Consider the following 19,614-nt stretch of genomic DNA (forward strand, 5'->3'; position numbering starts at 1 on the left):
AGCTTCGGCGCCATTTTCAAACTACTTTACCGCCGACAGAGAACAAGCTAGCTAGCTAGTTCAGATCAGGGCGAGCCGAACGACAGCTTTGCATTCATGAAAAATCCATGTACTGACTGACCACCATCGCAAACCTCTACAAGGTGTTCCACCTGGCACATACGTGAGAGTCTCATGCAGTCTTTTCAGGGTTGTTTGTTCGATAACTTTGTTTACAGAAGTCATGTCAACAATCACAGCTAACGTTAGCTAACTAAGTTAGCTATCTAGCTAACCGGACCGTGGATTTGTGAGTATAATTGAGCTACTAATGAAAGTTTACTGACAAGAATATATAATTTAGCTATAGCAAGCTAGACTGTCAGTGAAATCCTGTTTTCCCTTTTGCCATAACTTTACCTGGCCTGAACGACCTAGCTAACGTTAGCTAGCTAGCTGCAGCTTGATAGGATGAATGCGCTGGCTAACGTTACTTGCTCTGGTCCAATAGTAGCCCATTTCAGTTGTCAATGCACTACCAGTCCATCTTGGGCTAGTCCAATAGTATTGGCTAGCTATGTAGTCAATAAACTGTAGTCAGCAAATAAACTAGCTATAACCACAGATGGAGATGTCTACGAATCTTTATTATGTCCTGTTTTGTAGACTGCTGCAGCAACAATGAGCACCAATGCAGAGAGGAAGTTTATCAACCTTCGGAAACGTCTGGATCAACTGGGATACAGACAGCCTTTGGGAATCGAGACCCTGCCACTGGTGGAAAAATTGTTCAGGTAAATACATATTCACCTCTGAGACATGATAGTAAATGACCAGTTATATAGAGAGATGTTATTGCGTCCCATGTTATAGTGAATGAGGTTTGTGTGTTTCTGCCTATACTGCAGTGATCTGGTCCACACCACTGAAAGTCTGCGCAATGCCAAGCTCAATGCAGGGAAGACTGAGAAAGAAAGCCGTAATTTAGATGCCCTCCTGGAGCCATACAAGACGGAGAATGCCCGGCTGGTCCGGGAGAACAACGAGCTGCACCTTGGACTCCTCAAACTAAGGGAGGAGAAAGACCGAGTAAGCAGAGGTATCAGTCCACACAATGCCACTCAGTGAAGCAGCAGTCCATTCATATATGAATTCCACTGTTCTCTCGTAACAGAAATAACTGGTCTAACCCATTCATTTTTACTCCTCTGTTATCACTGGCAATACATATATTTTGATATGAAACCTGTCACTGCCCTTTGTCTCAGAGCTCAAAGCCTACATCAGAAAGCTGGACCATGAGACATCAGACCTGAAGTTCCTAAACAACCAGTATGTGCACAAGGTCCGCTCCCTGGAGAAGGACAGCAAGGCCAAGACAGAGCGCATTCAGCAGCTGCAGGAGAAGAACATGCAGGCTGTGGTGCAGACACCAGGTAGGACATAGACCCAACATCCACTGGCATCCACCTCATACTTCTATTACTCACCCACAAGTTATTCACTCAAGTTCTTAAGCTAGAGCAAAACTACATATCCTGTTTTTCTAACGTGTACATCCAGCCTCTATACAACCACACACCAGTTGACCAGGATGTTTCCATTAATGATGATTTGACAGGAGGGAAAAAGCACAGCATTCCTTTCAGACGTCAGCGGATGCAGATTGATGAGCTTATCCCGCCCTCCTCTGGGCCCACTCAACCTGTGGCGCAGCCTGATGACCCGTACATCGCAGATCTTCTGCAGGTGGCTGATGACAGGTGGGATCCTCCTTGTAGCTGTTTAATCACTTACAAGCAATTGATTTTGTATTTATTTAAACATATTAACAATGTACAATTAAATAGTATGGTAGTGCTATTCACATCAAGATGCATCAAAGGGATATTTGCAATGTTTTAATTGTGTAATAACAAGGGGTGTAACGGTTCACCAAAGCCGCGGTTCAGTACGTATTATAGGTTTGGGGGTCACGGTTCGCTGTCGGTACAGAGGAAAATTAAATGCCAGCTGTTACTGTAGTTATTTTTTGTTTATTTAAGAAAATAGAAAGTATTGGTGTTCCTGATTGTGCTCTCATCGGGTATATGGAGCCATATCAACACTTAGTATTTTATTAAATCAAAATGCACGATTACTCAATAACAACACTAAAATAATGTGCAATATGCATGTGAAATCAATATGTAAACATGACTCAGACATTGTATAGGCTTATGCTATAGTGTTTCCTTACAACGAGAAAAAGATGTGCACTCTCATAAAGGGGGCGTGTCTGTAGCGGTACTTCTCATCTCCCTCTCCGGGGTAATGTAATGGGGCTGTCACAGCTTCTCTGTAGCCCTGGAGGTCCATCCATCCATTAGCGGCAGCAAGTAGCTTAGTGGTTAGAGATTTGGGCCAGTAACCGAAAGGTTGCTAGATCGAATCCCCGAGGTAAAAATCTCTAGTTCTGCCCTGAACAAGGCAACCCATTGTTCCTAGACCGTCATTGTAAATAAGAACTTGTTCTTAACTGACTTACCTAGTTTAAATTTAATATATTTATTTTTTTATCTGTAGTTGACGCAACACAGGGTGCATTGGTCAATTCATTGATAACTTCGGATTTGGCTTGCAATTGAGCGTGTAATACCTGTTTGCTGAAATGGGTGCTAGAGGTAAGTTTGTATTCTCAACCACCTAGAATGGGTGCATATCAGTGGCTATAAACATACCTGTCGCTTTTGTAATTTCTTTGGCCCAGAATCAGCTGCGAAGAGCTGCTTGAATGCAAAGGGGAAACGAAGTTGTTGTTTCCGTCTTGCTCCAGTGGTAGGAATACTGAGATGTTGGCAGCTGCACAATCTATTCTCATTGAACAGTGGCAAATATAGTTAACATTTTATCCACAACTCTCTGTCCATCACTGTTGTAATCTACTGGGAAGCCAAAATGTTCCCAAACTGGATATCTAAACGATGATGGAGGATTCTCCTGGTTTATCGACCCCGCCACTCGCCATTGTACAGAACTAGTTCCCGGCTGCGTGTCACAAAAGGACCATTTGAAATGCGCCAATTTAAGATCTTAATTTTAATTGCAATCAGCAGTTGTTTTAACAGAATAGCCTTAATTGTTTTTATTTTTCAGCTGAGATTTACTCGAGGCATACAAAGGAGCGCACTTGACTCTCTATATAATCTATTGTCGTGACGTGACCTTCATTAATGTGATGACTGTTATTTATTCAATCCACTAACTATGTTTAATTGTTACCCGATTAAATTAATCATGTAACAATTAACTCATTAGGAATTTGTGGCACCACGGAATAAGTTGTTTAACGAGTTACCATTTCCAGAAACTCTAGAAGATATAAGTTAAAACAGTATATCGATAACTGTCACTTATTAATCATTACCTTATATCAGTTCTCATTCTGAACAGTCGTAACCTTCTTGGATCTGCATGAACCCCAATCTTTCCTGATTATTCAGTACTACACAAATTGGTTTAATTATTTATTTACTAACTGAATAATAACACAGAATACACATACACACTTATGAGACAAAAGTCCCTAGTGGACTGACAAGATATGACGGCTTGTTACATCATAGATGGGAAGGGGGAAAAGTGAGAGCGAAAGAGACACTTATCATACATTTAAAAACTACGCTCACATTTACTTTGCACAAGAACCACCGTCTGTTTTGGAATAAGAAGTAATGAATGTATTTACATGTGGATGTCTTTGTTCGTTGTATATCTCTGTTGAAACCAATCAATTCTTCTATAGGAAGGGATCGATTGGTGTAAGGCTCAGGTTGTCCACCAGAGGTCACAATGTCCTTCTTAGTTGTCCTGGCTTCAATGGGCTGTGTCCTCTGAGCAGCTACTTAGATGCACCAATGATTGTCTAAGATGCGATTTTTCTCCTTCACATCTCGTGTCTTTAGTCAGAGTTTGAAGCACTTTACACACGCAGCTGCAGACTGGCAGTACCCTGGTCTGGTAGGTGAGGTTATCTTCTTCACCTCATGTTGGTTCAACGTTTCAACCATTTCCCACATGTAGCTAACGCTCCACGCTTTTCTGGTCTGGTAGGTGAGATTATCTCCTCAGTTTAATTCTTACCCAGTCCTTTTAAGCACTCTGATCGAAAAGGGCGGTTCCATCACGCTGACAAGCTCTCTGACCTCATTCGGGGCATGGCTAGTTACTGTGCAAAGTATAATCAAAAACTATGATCTCGTTAGAGAACTAAAATCACATTCCTATCTTAACAAAAAATAGTTTCAACCTTTTGCATATTGTCTGCACCACGTATTGGATGGAATCTTGACACAAACAGTGTGTTCACTTTCCAAGTTACAGTATTTTTGTTATACCATTAAAAACATTTTTTTTTTTTAAATAGCATCACAAAATAGACATGTTCCATAGACCACTTCCCACATTTGGATGTTAGAAATATTGTTCCAGTGTTCACTTTTGGATGTTAGAGTTTTTTGGTGGCAAAATGTCTCTGTAACAAAGCACATTCCAATCTTGATACTAAAGCGCAAGAGAGGGTTCTCTGCTGCATAAAATTTACGATTGGCGTGAGGTGTCATAAAACCGACCCAGCCCCCCCCCCCCCCGTGGTGAGAGGGGTCTGGTCATCGTCAGCAATTTGCCAAGCTGATCTGAGGCCTTGGATCCTCAGCCAGGAGTCGTGACACTATTGATCGTGTCCAAAGCATTAAGAACACCTTCCTAATATTGAGTTGCATTCTTTGAGGCATGGACTCTTCAAGGTGTCGAAAGTGTTCCCCAGGAACGTTGGCCCATGTTGACTCCAATGCTTCCCACAGTTGTGTCAAGTTGGCTGGATGTCCTTTGGGTGGTGGACCATTCTTGATACACACAGGAAACTGTTGAGCGTGAAAAACTCAGCAGCGTTGCAGTTCTTACAAACCGGTGCACCTGGCACCTACTGCTATACCTTGTTCAAAGGCACCTGAATATTTTGTCTTGCCTATTCACCCTATGAATGGCACACATACACAATCAATGTCTCAATGCTTAAAAATCATTCTTTAACATGTCTCCTCCCCTTCATCTATACTGATTTGAAGTGGATTTAACAAGTGACATCAATAAGGGATCATAGCTTTCACCTGGATTCACCTGGTCAGTCTGTCATGGAAAAAGCAGGTCTTAGTGTGTGTGTACATACATACAGTGCATTCGGAAAATATTCAGACCCCTTGACTTTTTCCACATTTTGTTACGTTACAGCCTTATTCTAAAATGGATTACACACACACGGCCAGCTCGAGAAAGAGTTTTGGTGGTTCCAAACTTTTCTATTTAAGAATGATGGAGACCACTGTTCTTGGGGACCTTCAATGCTGCAGACAATTCCTTTGATCTCATGGCTTGGTTTTTGCTCTGACATGCACGGTCAACTTATATAGACAGGTGTGTGCCTTTCCAAATCATGTCCAATCAATTGAATTTACCACAGGTGGATTCCAATCAAGTTGTAGAAACATCTCAAGGATGATCAATTGAAACAGGATGCACCTGAGCCCAATTTCGAGTCTCATAGCAAAGGGTCTGAATACTTATGTAAATAAGGTATTTCTGTTTTTATATTTTTCGCTTTGTCATTATGGGGTATTGTGTGTAGATTGAGGATATATATTTTTAATCCATTTTAGAATATCTATCTATATACCCCCCCAGTTCAATACAAATATGTGTACCATTATACTCCTAGTAATAACTGTGATTAATTTTACCCTAGGATCCAGGAGCTGCAGCAGGACATAACCAAACTGAAATTAGACCTTGAAAGAGCTCAGGGCGGTATCAAACACCTGCACATACAGGTTGAGGAGCGAGACAAAGAGATTGAGCGTCTTAGTCGAGCACTTGATGGGGGGCGTCCTTATGATGTCATCTCCCTAGAGGCTCAGACCATCAGCAATGAGAAACTGATTGCCCACCTTAACCTGCAGGTAAGAACCGAAACCTGACCCACTTCACGCAATGGGTATTACCCACACATTGAATTGATCTCCGCAACCTACCCTCAAACTGAAACTGACCACAAATAACTTACTTGTATCTGTCAACACCAACAACCATCAACTCAGGCTTGCCAAAGTCCTTTGAGCACTTACCACACATTGACCTCTCGGTGTCGTGTTTCCAGATCGAGTATCTACAGGAGACTAACAGGACTCTGGAGCAGAAGGTTCAGGGGTTGCAGCAGAGGAAGCAGGATGCATCCACCGAGGTGGCGGACCTCAGTGCCAAGAACCAGGAGTTGTGTCAGGAGCTCACCCACATAGACCACCTGGCCAAGCAGCTGGAGAAGGACAAGGACCTGGTGCTGGAGACTGCTGACCTGGAACTACAGGAAGCCAAGGTGAGAAAGGAGGAAGGAGGAAGATGATAAATGGGAACAGGAGGAGTACTGTATAAAGACAGGCAGAGGGTTCAATTTGAGGGAAACGTTTTTGACAAATCTGTGGCCTGTTTTTCTCCTCAGAAAGAAATCCAAAAGCAACACCGAGCCTTGGAGGACTTGGAAGATGTAATCACAAAGTTAAGAAGGGTATGACTTTTTATTTATTGGGCTTATAAAGGCTTGTAGCCTACACGTTCCTGTTAAAACTTAACGTTTCAATGACTAGAGAATGTCTATCTGTTACAGTACCACATCAGATAGTTGTTAAAGGGCAACTTGAATCTGTGCAGCATTTTACTCACAATATCATATTTGTATCTGACTCCTCTGACTGGATGTTTTAGGACCACGCTGAGGGAGACTACGAGAAGGACCGTCTGAGGAACCAGCTGGGGGAGCTCAGGGAGCAAAATGAGAAGATGGAGGGACTGATGAACTTCCTGGAGGAAGAGAAGAGGAGGCTTCAGGACAAACTAGAGAAAATGACTGATGCTGGTGAGTAGCAGTGTTTTTCTCCTGTCTCACTGGAACTTTGGGACTCAAATGTCTCTCATTGATTATAGTTGGCCTAAGCCCAACTGACTCTGGTTGCTGTATCTAGATAAAGAGCTGGTGCTTGAGCTGGAGAGCATGAGGTCTAAACACGGTGTGTGTGGGAAGGACCGCTCCCCATCTCGTCTGGACGCATTTGTCAGGAGCCTGGAGGAGGAGCGGGACTATTACCGACAGGAGGCTGAGCGCTACCTCAGGGCCAGGGGACCAGGCGGCATGGACCACAAACCCACCCGCAGCAGCCCAGGCAGGGGCAGGAGCCCCAGGGGGAGAACAGGCTGGCATGGCAGGGTGAGAGAGCCAGCCATTATACTAATGCAAAGAATACATAGTTATGTTCTTATTTACTGTATATACGTACATAAACTCATGGTACTAGTAAGCCTCTTATATCATTATTTTGTTTGCATGTATGGTAAATCATTTCTTTTTGTGTGTTATTTAGGGGGACAATGTTGATTTGGAGCTCTCCCGGACAGTGAAGGAGAGAGATGAGCTCCAGGCTGTACTGCTGGGTTTTGAGAGACACATGGAGGACATCCAAACCAACGTCAAGGCCCTTACTGCTGAGCGGGACCAGCTTAGTTTACAGTGCAAAAAGGTGAGACAGGCCAGTCCAGGACATGGCATATCAAATGAAAAAGACTGTTTCAGTGTAGTACCAAACATTGAAAGTCATACCTATCATACCTATCAATTCAGGTATAAAATACACATCTTACACCCTCCTCCGTTGGATCAGTATTTGAAAGCCCCTGTCTATGACGGGGGCACTCAAGTACTACTGTCCGGTCACACAAATGTCCTAGATGGCAAAGGTCTGGATGGATATTGTCATATAATAATAATAATGTTTATCGGCATAGTAACAAACCCCAACCTCGCGACCCCAAACTGTTCACACCCCTCTTGTTGGCGGAGAGAATTTTGTTTTAAAGCTTATTTCCTGCAAATCTACACTTAAAAATAATAATAATAATACTTTTTTCCCCCAATTTCCCCAACATGAGAACATATGAAAGCTGGTGGTTCAATATTCCCAGTTCTTCAATATTCCCAGTTAAGAAGTTTTGGGTTGTAGTTAATTAAAGGAATTATGACGCGTCGACTATTTCTCTCTCTACCATTTCTATTTCATATACCTTTGACTATTGGATGTTCTTATACGCACTTTAGTATTGCCAGCCTAATCTCGGGAGTTGATAGGCTTGAAGTCATAAACAGCGCTGTGCTTCAAGCATTGCTAAGAGCTGCTGGCAAACGCAGTAAAGTGCTGTTTGAATTAATGCTTATGAGGCTGCTGCTGCCTACCACCGCTCAGTCAGACTGCTATATCAAATCATATACTTAATTATAATATAATAAACACACAGAAATACAAGCCTTTGGTCATTAATACGGTAAAATCCGGAAACTATCATTTCGAAAACCGGAACCGTTACGTATTTTATCGAACGGGTGACAACCCTAAGTCTAAATATTGCTGTTACATTGCACAAACTTTTATGTTATGTCATAATTATGTAAAATTCTGGCAAATTAGTTCACAGTTCGCAATGAGCCAGGTCGGCTCAAACTGTTGCATATACCCTGACGCTGCTTGCACTGAACGCAAGAGAAGTGACACAATTTCCCTAGTTAATATTGCCTGCTAACATTAATTTCTTTAACTAAATACACTTCTGTGTATTGATTTTAAGAAAGGCATTGATGTTTATGGTTAGGTACAGTTGAAGTCGGAAGTTTACATACACTTAGGTTGGAGTCATTAAAACTCGTTTTTCAAACACTCCACAAATGTCTTGTTAACAAACTATAGATTTGGCAAGTCGGTTAGGACATCTACTTTGTGCATGACACAAGTCATTTTCCCAACAATTGTTTACAGACAGATTATTTCAATTAATCACAATTCCAGTGGGTCAGAAGTTTACATACACTAAGTTGACTGTGCCTTTAAACAGCTTGGAAAATTCCAGAAAATGATGTCATGGCTTTAGAAGCTTCTGATAGGCTAATTGACATAATTTGTGTCAATTGGAGGTGTACCTGTGGATGTATTTCAAGGCCTACCTTCAAACTCAGCGCCTCTTTGCTTGACATCATGGGAAAATCAAAAGAAATCAGCCAAGACTTCAGAAAAACAATTGTAGACCTCCACAAGTTTGGTTCATCCTTGGGAGCAATTTCCAAACGCCTGAAGGTACCACGTTCGTCTGTACAAACAATAGTACGCAAGTATAAACACCATGGGACCACGCAGCCGTCATACCGCTCAGGATGGAGACACATTCTGTCTCCTAGAGATTAACGTACTTTGGTGCGAAAAGTGCAAATCAATCCCAGAAAAACAACAAAGGACCTTGTGAAGATGCTGGAGGAAACAGGTACAAAAGTATCTATATCAACAGTAAAACGAGTCCTATATCGACATAACCTGAAAGGCCGCTCAGCAAGGGAGAAGCCACTGCTCCAAAACCGCCATAAAAAGCCAGACTACGGTTTGCAACTGCACATGGGGACAAATATCGTACTTTTTGGAGAAATGTCCTCTGGTCTGATGAAACAAAAATAGAACTGTTTGGCCATAATGACCATCGTTATGTTTGGAGGAAAAAGGGGGAGGCTTGCAAGCCGAAGAACACCATCCCAACCGTGAAGCACAGGGGTGGCAGCATCATGTTGTGGGTGTGCTTTGCTGCAGGAGGGACTGGTGCACTTCACAGAATAGATGGCATCATGAGGTAGGAAATTCTGTGGATATATTGAAGCAACATCTCAAGACATCATTCAGGAAGTTAAAGCTTGGTTCGCATATGGGTCTTCCAAATGGACAATGACCCCAAGCATACTTCCAAAGTCGTGGCAAAATGGCTTAAGGACAACAAAGTTAAGGTATTGGAATGGCCATCACAAAGCCCTGACCTCAATCCTATAGAAAATGTGTGGGCAGAACTGCAAAAGCATGTGCAAGCAAGGAGGCCTACAAACCTGACTCAGTTACACCAGCTCTGTCAGGAGGAATGGGACAAAATTCACCTAACTTATTGTGGGAAGCTTGTGGAAGGCTACCCGACATGTTTGACCCAAGTTAAACAATTTAAAGGCAATGCTACCAAATACTAATTGAGTGTATGTAAACTTCTGACACACTGGGAATGTGATGAAAGAAATAAAAGCTGAAATAATTTTCTTTACTATTATTCTGACATTTTACATTCTTAAAATAAAGTGGTGATCCTAACAAATTTTTACTAGGATTAAATGTCAGGAATAGTTCAACTGAGTTTAAATGTATTTGGCTAAGGTGTATGTAAACTTCCGACTTCAACTGTACATTTGTGCAATGATTGTGCTTTTTTCGCCAATGCGCTTTTGTTAAATCATCACCTGTTTGGCGATGTTGAAGTAGGCTGTGATTCGATGATAAATGAACAGGCACCGCATTGATTATATGCAACGCAGGACAAGCTAGTTAACTACACATGGTTGATGATATTACTAGGTTAACTGGTGATCATGTGAAGATTGATTGTTTTTTATAAGATAAGTTTAATGCTAGCTAGCAACTTACCTTGGCTCCTTACATCCACGAGGTCCTTTTGACGCTGCACTCGCGGTCAGCCTGCCACGCAGTTTCCTCGTGGATTGCAATGTAATCGGCCATAATCGGCAGCCAAAAAGGCAGATTACCGATTTGTTATGAAAACTTGAAATCGGCCCTAATTAATCGGTCGACCTCTAATATCTATGTCTGTACTGAAGGTTCAGGAGGAGCTGAGGCGGGTCCGTACAGGATCAGAGCTGTCCACAGAGGTCCTGAGGCTGAAGGAGGAGAGGGAGCAAGCTGATGCTGACCTACAAAGGATCACCTCCGAGAGGGACACACTCCGAGAGAGACTAAAAGTTGCCCAGACCTGTGCTCTCACAGACCGAGAGGAAGAGGAGCGGAGGATCCTGAACCTGGAAAACACCATCAAGACTGTGAGACTGATCAACTTCTCACCAAATCAAAGCCAAATGATCCTGTCGCAGTTGATCATATTACTTTTTGTAGATAGAACACCTTACACCGATTTTACAACCACCGTGTACTGCGCTGTCAATCATGTCTGCCTCTGCCATTATTACCACCTCAGCTGATCTTGCATGCACGATGTACCAGGAGTAGAGTGTGTTATGGTGTGTGTTTTTGGTCCCCAGTTGGAGAGGGAACGTCTGGACCTGCGGTCTCAGGTGTCATTGCTGAAGGAGGGCAGGGTGGCTATAGAGGAGGAGCTGAAGGCTCGCTCCACTGCCCTGGTCCACACTGCAGAGGAGACGGCCCAGCAGAGAGCTGAGTCCAGCGCACTACGGTACTGTCTGTCGGTGTCTGTCTGTCTTTCTTTGTATGGATGTGATGTCATTTATGTAGTGATGGGAAATGGCTAATTCCCGCTCTATGTTCAGGCTGTTGCAGGAGCAGATGGAACAGTCTCTGTTTGACACACAACACAGGCTCTCTGTGAAGACCAACGAGCTCCATGCTTCCCACCAGCAGATGGAGAAACTGGAGGAGAAAATAGGTGAGGGGTTTATGGATGCAGGGGTTAGTTAGACCTGGATATCCTACACACGGTTTCCCTTTGTTTATTCTGAGATGCTTTTTTATTTATTTTTATTTTAAAATAATAATTCCATCAGCTGAGCTGAGTCGCCATGGCTCCACCCAGAGAGATGGAGTTACTGTGCTCCAGAAGACTGTCTCTGCCCTGGACAGGGAGAAGGATGCTCTGCAGGATGACGTGGACCAGAAGACTGAGAGCCTGGCCTTGCTGCAGGACGAGCTGTTCAGGAAGGTAGGGCACTAGATACCAGTGACTGGCCTGTACATGTTAGAGGGACTAGAACTATAGAAGTAGGCAGTCCTGCAGAGTGAGCACTGTTCTGTCTCTCATTCTGCAGGTGAAGACACTGGAGGAAGTTAGACTTACTGTTAAAGACATGGAGAACTCCCTAGAGTAAGTGTACACTCTTCTTGTGTGTTTTGAGTTGTCTGTTCGTGCATTTGTGTGAGAGGTGTGTGTGTGTGTGTGTGTGTGTGTGTGTGTGTGTGTGTGTGTGTGTGTGTGTGTGTGTGTGTGTGTGTGTGTGTGTGTGTGTGTGTGTGTGTGTGTGTGTGTGTGTGTGTGTGTGTGTGTGTGTGTGTGTGTGTGTGGCGAGCGGATCAGTGATATTGTGTTGTACCTGCAGTCAGCTGAAGGGGGCACTGAGCAGCCGTGAGCGGGAGATAGCCAGTCTACGCAGACAACTTGACTCTGCCCAGGAGGAGCTGTCTGGAGTGGGGAGAGACCGAGAGATCGCCCTGCGAGAGAACCGGAGACTACAGGATGACCTAGCCACTATGACCAGGGAGAACCAGGTACAGAGCACAGTTGGATAACAGCGCTTTTGTGAACAGAACAAAATTCTGTCACCCACAATAGACGTATCTAACTTGGGGGCACATTTACTGTACAAGTTCTTTATTTAATTGGGATGCAAACATTTCATACGTACTCTGTTTTCATGGGTCTCATTTGCACGTGTTGTGTGTCCAGGCTGTGCATGCCGAGATGGAAGACGCCTTGCATGAGAAAGACGAGCTGAAGATGAGAGTTCACTCCTACATCTCAGAAGTGGCCAGAATAGAGAATATAATGCTTGCAAAGGTAAACAGTAACACTCTACACAGCAGTAGTATATTCACACTAGATGTTTCCCTCAAAGGGATTGTATTCTAGTGTAGATATTACAATTGGATTATTATGTATCTACTGGAATTGATAATGGCTGTTTTCCAGTGTTTAGCCAAGTACACATCCTCCAGTTGCTATGGAGTCCTTCCAATAGTTTTTAACTGATTTAAATAATGTTGTCTTCCAGGAGAAGGAGAACAGGGAGATGCTGGAGCGGTTCCGGATGGCCCATGGGGAGTCAGAGGACCGGGAGCTGAAGCTGCAGCACGCTGAGGGCCTCAACAACTCCATCCGCCTGGAGCTGCTCTCCTCAGACACAGAGAGACGACACCTCAGAGAGACTGTGGGACATCAGGAGAGAGAGATCCAGGAGGTGAGACTGGGGGGGCAATGTGGGTGGAGAAAAATGCTGTAGATAAAGCTTAAAATGGGTAGAGTTTGAGTTTTGTTTAAAATGTCCATTAGCTTATGTTGTCTGTTCTTGCATACCTCTACCCAAAATCTACTATACTGAATTCACTTGCATTGTTGCAATTGGTGATGAGGATGCCTGTTCTGTCCCAACCGTATAGCACATGAATGCCCTGCAGGCGTACGAGGCCCAGGTGTCGTCCCTGGCCCGGGGCATGTCCCGGCTGGAGGAGGAACTGCAGGCGGCCCGGGGGGAGAAGACTGTCCTGCTGTCTGACCTGGCCTCTGTCAGGGAGCTCTGTGTCAAACTGGACTCAAGCAAAGAGCTCAGCACCCGCCAGCTCACCTCCAAGAGCATGGAGCTGGAGAGGGTGAGCAAACTGACTGCATCTCAGTCCTCCACCCTTTTCATTTCCCTTCATGAATTTAGCAATGGTGGAAATGTACACCACACACGTGTATGTGTATGTGTGTGTGTGTATATATATATATAACTCAACAAATATGGACTTGGTCTTTTACCAAATAGGGCTATCTTCTGTATACCACCCCTAACTTGTCACAATACAACTGATTGGCTCAAACGCATTAAGAAGGAAAGAAATTCCACAAATTTACTTTTAACAATGCACAGCTGTTAATTGAAATGATTTCCAGGTGACTACCTCATGAAGCTGGTTGAGAGGATGCCAAGAGTGTGCAAAGCTATCATCAAAGTGTGGCTACTTTGAAGAATCTAAAATATATTTTATATTTTTTGGTTACATGATTCCATATGTGTTATTTCATAGTTTTGATGTCTTCACTATTATTCTACAATGTTGAAAATAGTAAAAATAAAGAACCCTGGAATGAGTAGGTGTGTCCAAACTTTTGACTACACAAACACACACAATGCATGTACCAATAAGTTGCGATACAGGCCTTGCTAAATGCAGGAACCTAGCTATAAGAAAATGTGCCCTGTCTGTGTAGTGTCGACTCTGCCCTTCATTATGTCTGTCTATGGGCTTGTGCTGCTCTCGTAGGTGACAGGAGAGCTGGAGGACGTGCGCTCGGAGGCAGAGCTGCTGAAGAAACAGCTGGCCAGTGAGAGGCTGACTGTACGTAACCTAGAGACACTTCTCTCCTCCAATCGGCAGAAGGAGTTCCACACGCATTTGAGCGCCAGCGAGAGGGAGTCGGAGCTGAAGGTTCTGCGGGACAGACTCGCCCTCGCTGACAGCAAAACGTAAGAGAAGGTCCTAAAGAATCCTTGAGCCAACGAATGTACTTCTTCACAGACCCACTGACTACACACAATCTTGAGTCTTACTGATTTAATAAAGATAAGTAACATTGTGTGTGCAGGGCAGGGCATGCCAGGGAGGTTTCACTACTCCGAGGGAAAGTCTCTCAGCTGCAGACAGAGATGGACGTGCTGAAGAGACAGCTGACCACTGAGCGCTTTGAGCGGTGAGCTGAATGACTCTGTGCCCAGCTTATCAGTCACCTACCTCAATAATCCACATTTTTGTTTGCGTGTAATTGAAAAGGCTGAGGGCTACTATGTGTCCCTCATGCCCTTGTTGTCTCTCTACCTCAGTGAGAGGGCTGTGCAGGAGATGCGCAGGCAAGGTATGTCTTTCTCCTCACTGCGGAGCTCCTCCCCCCTGAGCAGATCTCTGAGTCCACGTCCCCCCTCCCCGGAACGTTCCATCCTGCGAACTCCAGAGCACTCCACCGACCGGTCACCAGAGAAGTGAGTTACACTCACAATACTACGTACGTGCTTGCACAGACAGACACACACATCACACCACTTCCTACTTTTATATCCATTCTGCAATCACTGCGATACTCTAGCATCTATAAAACAGAGACTTTATAGATCACACTGATTGTATTCAAGCCTGTAATTGATGTGACTTCCCTTTTCCTCCACAGAATTGTGAGCTTTAAGGAGTAGAGCCACCAGACAGACAGGGAAATGAAGGAGCTGGAGTGAGTGCGTGAGAAGCCTGTAAGGGTATCAGTTCGGACGCATCACACAAACTATTCACACACAACTTAGCAACTCTTGTGTCCAACACAAATGCTTCTAATGGTCTAAAATGCCACCGTTCTCCTTCCCTATGAAGGATGCAATAACTTGGATCAAAGAAATCATGCCGTCCTCTCACCAAAGATAATTCCAGTGCCAATTGTTTCAAGAATTTGATTGTCTATATTATGTTTCTCCATGGGAAAAAATTGACTAATTGAGCTACTAATAGTATTGTCAAATTGAAGTGTACCTTGGAGGTACTGTACATTTTCTGCTTTTACTTGGGAGATCCATAGGTGATTGGACTGAGATACTTTTACCAAATGTATTTATAAGAATCTGGACTTGGTTATTAGACCACTGATAGGAGAATAGTTCATTAGTTCAGCTTTGTGTTCTGTGGTATTTTTACATGTTTAATGTTACATATTATTCCCATTATGCCTAAATAACTTATTCCTTCAAATAAAGTTTTGTACAAACAAATTCACTGCACTCGTCTGTACCTAACATCAGAGACAACACAACAGCCTTTAAATTACCCATAAGAGATTTCCATAAAAGTGTAGAGGAAAATGTATTTACAAAATAAAAATATATTGTGTTATTGGGGCTTTAATACTTTGTTGGGTCAATGTTTGGTTGAAGCCCAGATGGAGTGCACAGTAATTAGAGCAATTGGACGGTAACAGTTTAATTTCTTAATTGATTTGATTCAGTAACATATCCTCTTTCCTTCTAAAATACAATTCCTTTCGAGTTTTAGTGGTTTTATGCATATACTCAAACACATAATTCATATTTCCCAATGATGTAACATCTAATGTAAAAAGTAACATATCAAAATACTGCTTGTTCCCTCAGAATAAAAAAAAACACATGGCAAATGTGTAACAAGATGCTGTAGAAAAAATAATATTTCCAAATATAAAATACCATCTTGCAGTTAATGTCTGCAGTACTCAGTGGTTGTGTTGGGGAAGGGGTAAGTAAACAGGGAAAAGTCTAGAATATACTTGGGCAGGAGTTCCCTGAGAAGCTTCTGAGGCAGACTGCATAGGTAATAGTGCAGTGTCTCCTTGGTGACAGGCTTGTACCACGTCTGTCGCTCAGGGAAGTGGACGTGTGGAGGTGCACTAATACGCTGTAGCACATAGTCCGCATCACTCTCCAGATGCTCATAGGAGCCAATGAAGTCATAGGACACGGCACATGGCTGACACAGGTTGTAGATGGGCATCCAGTGCTCATTCATGCGGTCCACATCCTCATCCAGCAGATAGCGCACAAACTCAGCAAAAGTCACATCATCCCCAGCCACTGCTGTATCCTTGGCATGGCCCTTTCTGTAGCGCCTGATGATCTCGGCACCGTACTTCTCCTGGTAGGCCTTGATCTCCCCGAACTTGTTCCTGTAAGCGGAGAGAAGGCGCTCCATAGGTTCCCTGACAAACATAAACTTGAAGTAGTGTTTCAGCCTGTAGCGGATCTCCTCAGGCTTCAGGGAGGACAGGAAGAGCAGGTCACTCTTGTGGTTCATCTTGATGTTGACGTCCACGTTCTCTAGAGCCCCACTCAGGACCTTCAGAACCCTCTTCCAGTTGGAGCAGGCCACCTTGGGGACGTAGCAGTAGAGGAAGCGGTGCTCGTCGTTCACCAGGATGTGCTGCAGCAGGGTTTTCCTCTGCAGGGGGCTCAGGGACCACACACTGTGAGGCATGTTCTTCTGACCACACATGGTCCGGATGGTGCGGTTACGGATCTCCTGGAGAATCTGAATGGGGTTTGGGGGAGATGTAAAAGAAAAAAGACATTAAAACTAAACTCAGCAAAAAATGAAACGTCCCTTTTTCAGGACCCTGTCTTTCAAAGATAATTCGTAAAAATCCAAATAACTTCATAGATCTTCATTGTAAAGGGTTTAAACACTGTTTCCCATGCTTGTTCAATGAAGCATAAACAATTAATGAACATGCACCTGTGGAACGGTCGTTAAGACACTAACAGCTTACAGACGGTAGGCAATTAAGGTCACAGTTATGAAAACTTAGGACACTGAAGAGGCCTTTCTACTGACTCTGAAAAACATAGAAAGAAAGATGCCCAGGGTCCCTGCTCATCTGTGTGAACGTCAAGGAGGCATGAGGCCAGCAGATGTGGCCAGGGCAATAAATTGCAATGTCCGTACTGTGAGACGCCTAAGGCAGCGCTACAGGAAGACAGGACGGACAGCTGATCGTCCTCGCAGTGGCAGACCACGTGTAACAACACCTGCACAGGATCGGTACATCCAAACATCACACCTGTGGGACAGGTACAGAATAGCAACAACAACTGCCTGAGTCACACCAGGAATGCACAATCCCTCCATCAGTGCTCAGACTGTCCATAATCGGCTGAGAAAGGCTGGACTGAGGGCTTGTAGGCCTGTTGTAAGGAAGGTCCTCACCAGATATCACCGGCAACAACGTCGCCTATGGGCACAAACCCACCGTCGCTTGACCAGACAGGACTGGCAAAAAGTGCGCTTCTCTGAGTCGCGGTTTTATCTCACCAGGGGTGATGGTCGGATTCACGTTTATCGTCGAAGGAATGAGCGTTACACCGAGGCCTGTACTCTGGAGCGGGATCGATTTGGGGGTGGAGGGTCTGTCATGGTCTGGGGCGGTGTGTCACAGCATCATCGGACTGAGCTTGTTGTCATTGCAGGCAATCTCAACGATGTGTGTTACAGGGAAGACATCTTCCTCCCTCATGTGGTACCCTTCCTGCAGGCTCACCCTGACATGACCCTCCAGCATGACAATGCCACCCGCCATACTGCTCGTTCTGTGCATGATTTCCTGCAAGACCGGAATGTCAGTGTTCTGCCATGGCCAGCGAAGAGCCTGGATCTCAATCTCATTGAGCACGTCTGGGACCTGTTGGATCGGAGGGTGAGGGCTAGGGCCATTCTCCCCCAGAAATGTCCGGGAACTTGCAGGTGACTTGGTGGAAGAGTGGGGTAACATCTCACAGCAAGAACTGGCAAATCTGGTGCAGTCCATGAGGAGGAGATGCACTGCAGTACTTAATGCAGCTGGTGGCCACACCAGATACTGACTGTTACTTTTGATTTTGACCCCCCCTTTGTTCAGGGACACATTATTCAATTTCTGTTAGTCACATGTCTGTGGAACTTGTTCAGTTTATGCCTCAGTTGTTGAGTCTTATGTTCATACAAATATTTACACATGTAAAGTTTGCTGAAAATAAACGCAGTTGACAGACTTTTTTAAAGACTTTTAAGATAATAGTACAATATCACTCGTGTCAATCTAATACCTACCCAACATGTTATGATATGCATTCCATCAGAGTAGACCACTAAGATAATGTAAATGATGTAGCAAATGCGTCCCATGAAATGTTCATGGGCAAACGGCACTTGATTTCTATTAAATATCTGTAGTGCTCAAGCAAGGCCTAACATTTCATGACGAGATGGCATCATGTACTTTTATATAAATAAAATGACTTTGAAGTTATAGCCTACATTATTTGTTTACACAAAGTATCCTGTGACAACAAAAACATTAATGGAGTAATAAGTCCTTTAGTTATTTGGTTATGAATACATTTGTCGGCCTAAGGTATTTTAAAGTCATATTCTTCCAAAACATATCCAGCCAAATCAAGTGGTGGGCTACTGGGAATCTACAGACCGTGGCTTCAGTTTACCTGGGATTCTGCGTCCACAGCTGGATCAAGATTTCGGGCTTGTCTGAGGTAGCCTGACCTCTTGCTGTATCCCAGAGGTGGTGGTGTCTCCATACTATTCAGCATTCCTTTCTCTATCATAAGCAGAAGGCCCCCGGACGCCACGATCACAGCGAACGTCAGCACCGATGGTAAGACAGCAGAGCTGCGGCGTAAAGAGCCGGAGTTCACCGTTTTTCTGAAGTTTATCACGGACCCGCTCCTGGCCCCTCCAGCCTTTTTCAGTCCGAAATCTTGGTTTCGCGGAGGCATCATCGATCTCTGAATGATGTACGTTGGCTATGTGATATGTTGTTTTTATGAGGAGAAAAAAGTGTGTAAACTACCACGTACACATAATATCGTATTCTCAGTAGGCTGCTACTACCAAAAATACTCCTGTTCCTGTAAAAAGAAGAAAGCGTCAGAGGGGATTGTGGGAGCTGTAGTTGTGGAGTATATTTTGGGTTTGGGAGGGAGCAGGGAAGGACTTTACGAATCCTATGCCGACTTCTACTGGAAGACCAGCCTACCTACAGTTGTAACTAGCTGTTTTCAGTTTATTACTGCATTATGAATGTCTGTCTTTCCAACAGCAGTTTTGCACATTGATCTGATAAAGAAGTAACATTTTTGTATTGTTTTACTTTAGGCCTATTTTTTAGGGTGGTGCTAAATCATTGGAATAGTGTCCAACTATGGAGGCCTTTATGCTCCGTGAATTGTGGAAGCACCCACTCATT

General features: G+C 43.9%; 2 protein-coding genes across 2 annotated transcripts; one reads left to right on the top strand and one right to left on the bottom strand.

The window, feature by feature from the left end:
- Window positions 1-42: 42 nt before the first annotated feature.
- cep135 (centrosomal protein 135) lies at window positions 43-15,603 on the top strand. Its single transcript, XM_038999586.1, has 24 exons — window positions 43-289; window positions 646-773; window positions 888-1,078; window positions 1,248-1,415; window positions 1,601-1,742; window positions 5,759-5,972; window positions 6,170-6,385; window positions 6,509-6,574; window positions 6,772-6,922; window positions 7,029-7,270; window positions 7,425-7,580; window positions 10,745-10,963; window positions 11,183-11,334; window positions 11,429-11,544; window positions 11,663-11,817; window positions 11,924-11,979; window positions 12,212-12,380; window positions 12,559-12,669; window positions 12,884-13,069; window positions 13,269-13,478; window positions 14,136-14,338; window positions 14,458-14,562; window positions 14,693-14,848; window positions 15,034-15,603. The coding sequence occupies exons 2-24, from the start codon at window positions 661-663 to the stop codon at window positions 15,053-15,055; spliced, it is 3,519 nt and encodes a 1,172-aa protein (XP_038855514.1). The 5' UTR covers window positions 43-289; window positions 646-660; the 3' UTR covers window positions 15,056-15,603.
- A 199-nt stretch (window positions 15,604-15,802) lies between these two features.
- On the bottom strand, window positions 15,803-19,288 carry chst14 (carbohydrate (N-acetylgalactosamine 4-0) sulfotransferase 14). Its single transcript, XM_038999588.1, has 2 exons — window positions 18,854-19,288; window positions 15,803-16,907 (listed from the first exon to the last, which is right to left on the bottom strand). The coding sequence occupies exons 1-2, from the start codon at window positions 19,145-19,147 to the stop codon at window positions 16,080-16,082; spliced, it is 1,122 nt and encodes a 373-aa protein (XP_038855516.1). The 5' UTR covers window positions 19,148-19,288; the 3' UTR covers window positions 15,803-16,079.
- Between the last annotated feature and the right edge of the window lie 326 nt (window positions 19,289-19,614).

The sequence above is a fragment of the Salvelinus namaycush genome, chromosome 8 (assembly GCF_016432855.1).
Source record: "Salvelinus namaycush isolate Seneca chromosome 8, SaNama_1.0, whole genome shotgun sequence".
NCBI lineage: Eukaryota > Metazoa > Chordata > Actinopteri > Salmoniformes > Salmonidae > Salvelinus > Salvelinus namaycush.

Coding starts and splice junctions, on each gene's coding strand:
- cep135 (XM_038999586.1), top strand. CDS start 661: ATGAGCACCAATGCAGAGAGGAAGTTTATCAACCTTCGGAAACGTCTG. Junction 1,079..1,247: donor GAAAGACCGAGTAAGCAGAG/GTATCAGTCCAC, acceptor CCTTTGTCTCAG/AGCTCAAAGCCTACATCAGA. Junction 6,575..6,771: donor TAATCACAAAGTTAAGAAGG/GTATGACTTTTT, acceptor TGGATGTTTTAG/GACCACGCTGAGGGAGACTA.
- chst14 (XM_038999588.1), bottom strand. CDS start 19,147: ATGATGCCTCCGCGAAACCAAGATTTCGGACTGAAAAAGGCTGGAGGG. Junction 16,908..18,853: donor CTGTGGACGCAGAATCCCAG/GTAAACTGAAGC, acceptor AACCCCATTCAG/ATTCTCCAGGAGATCCGTAA.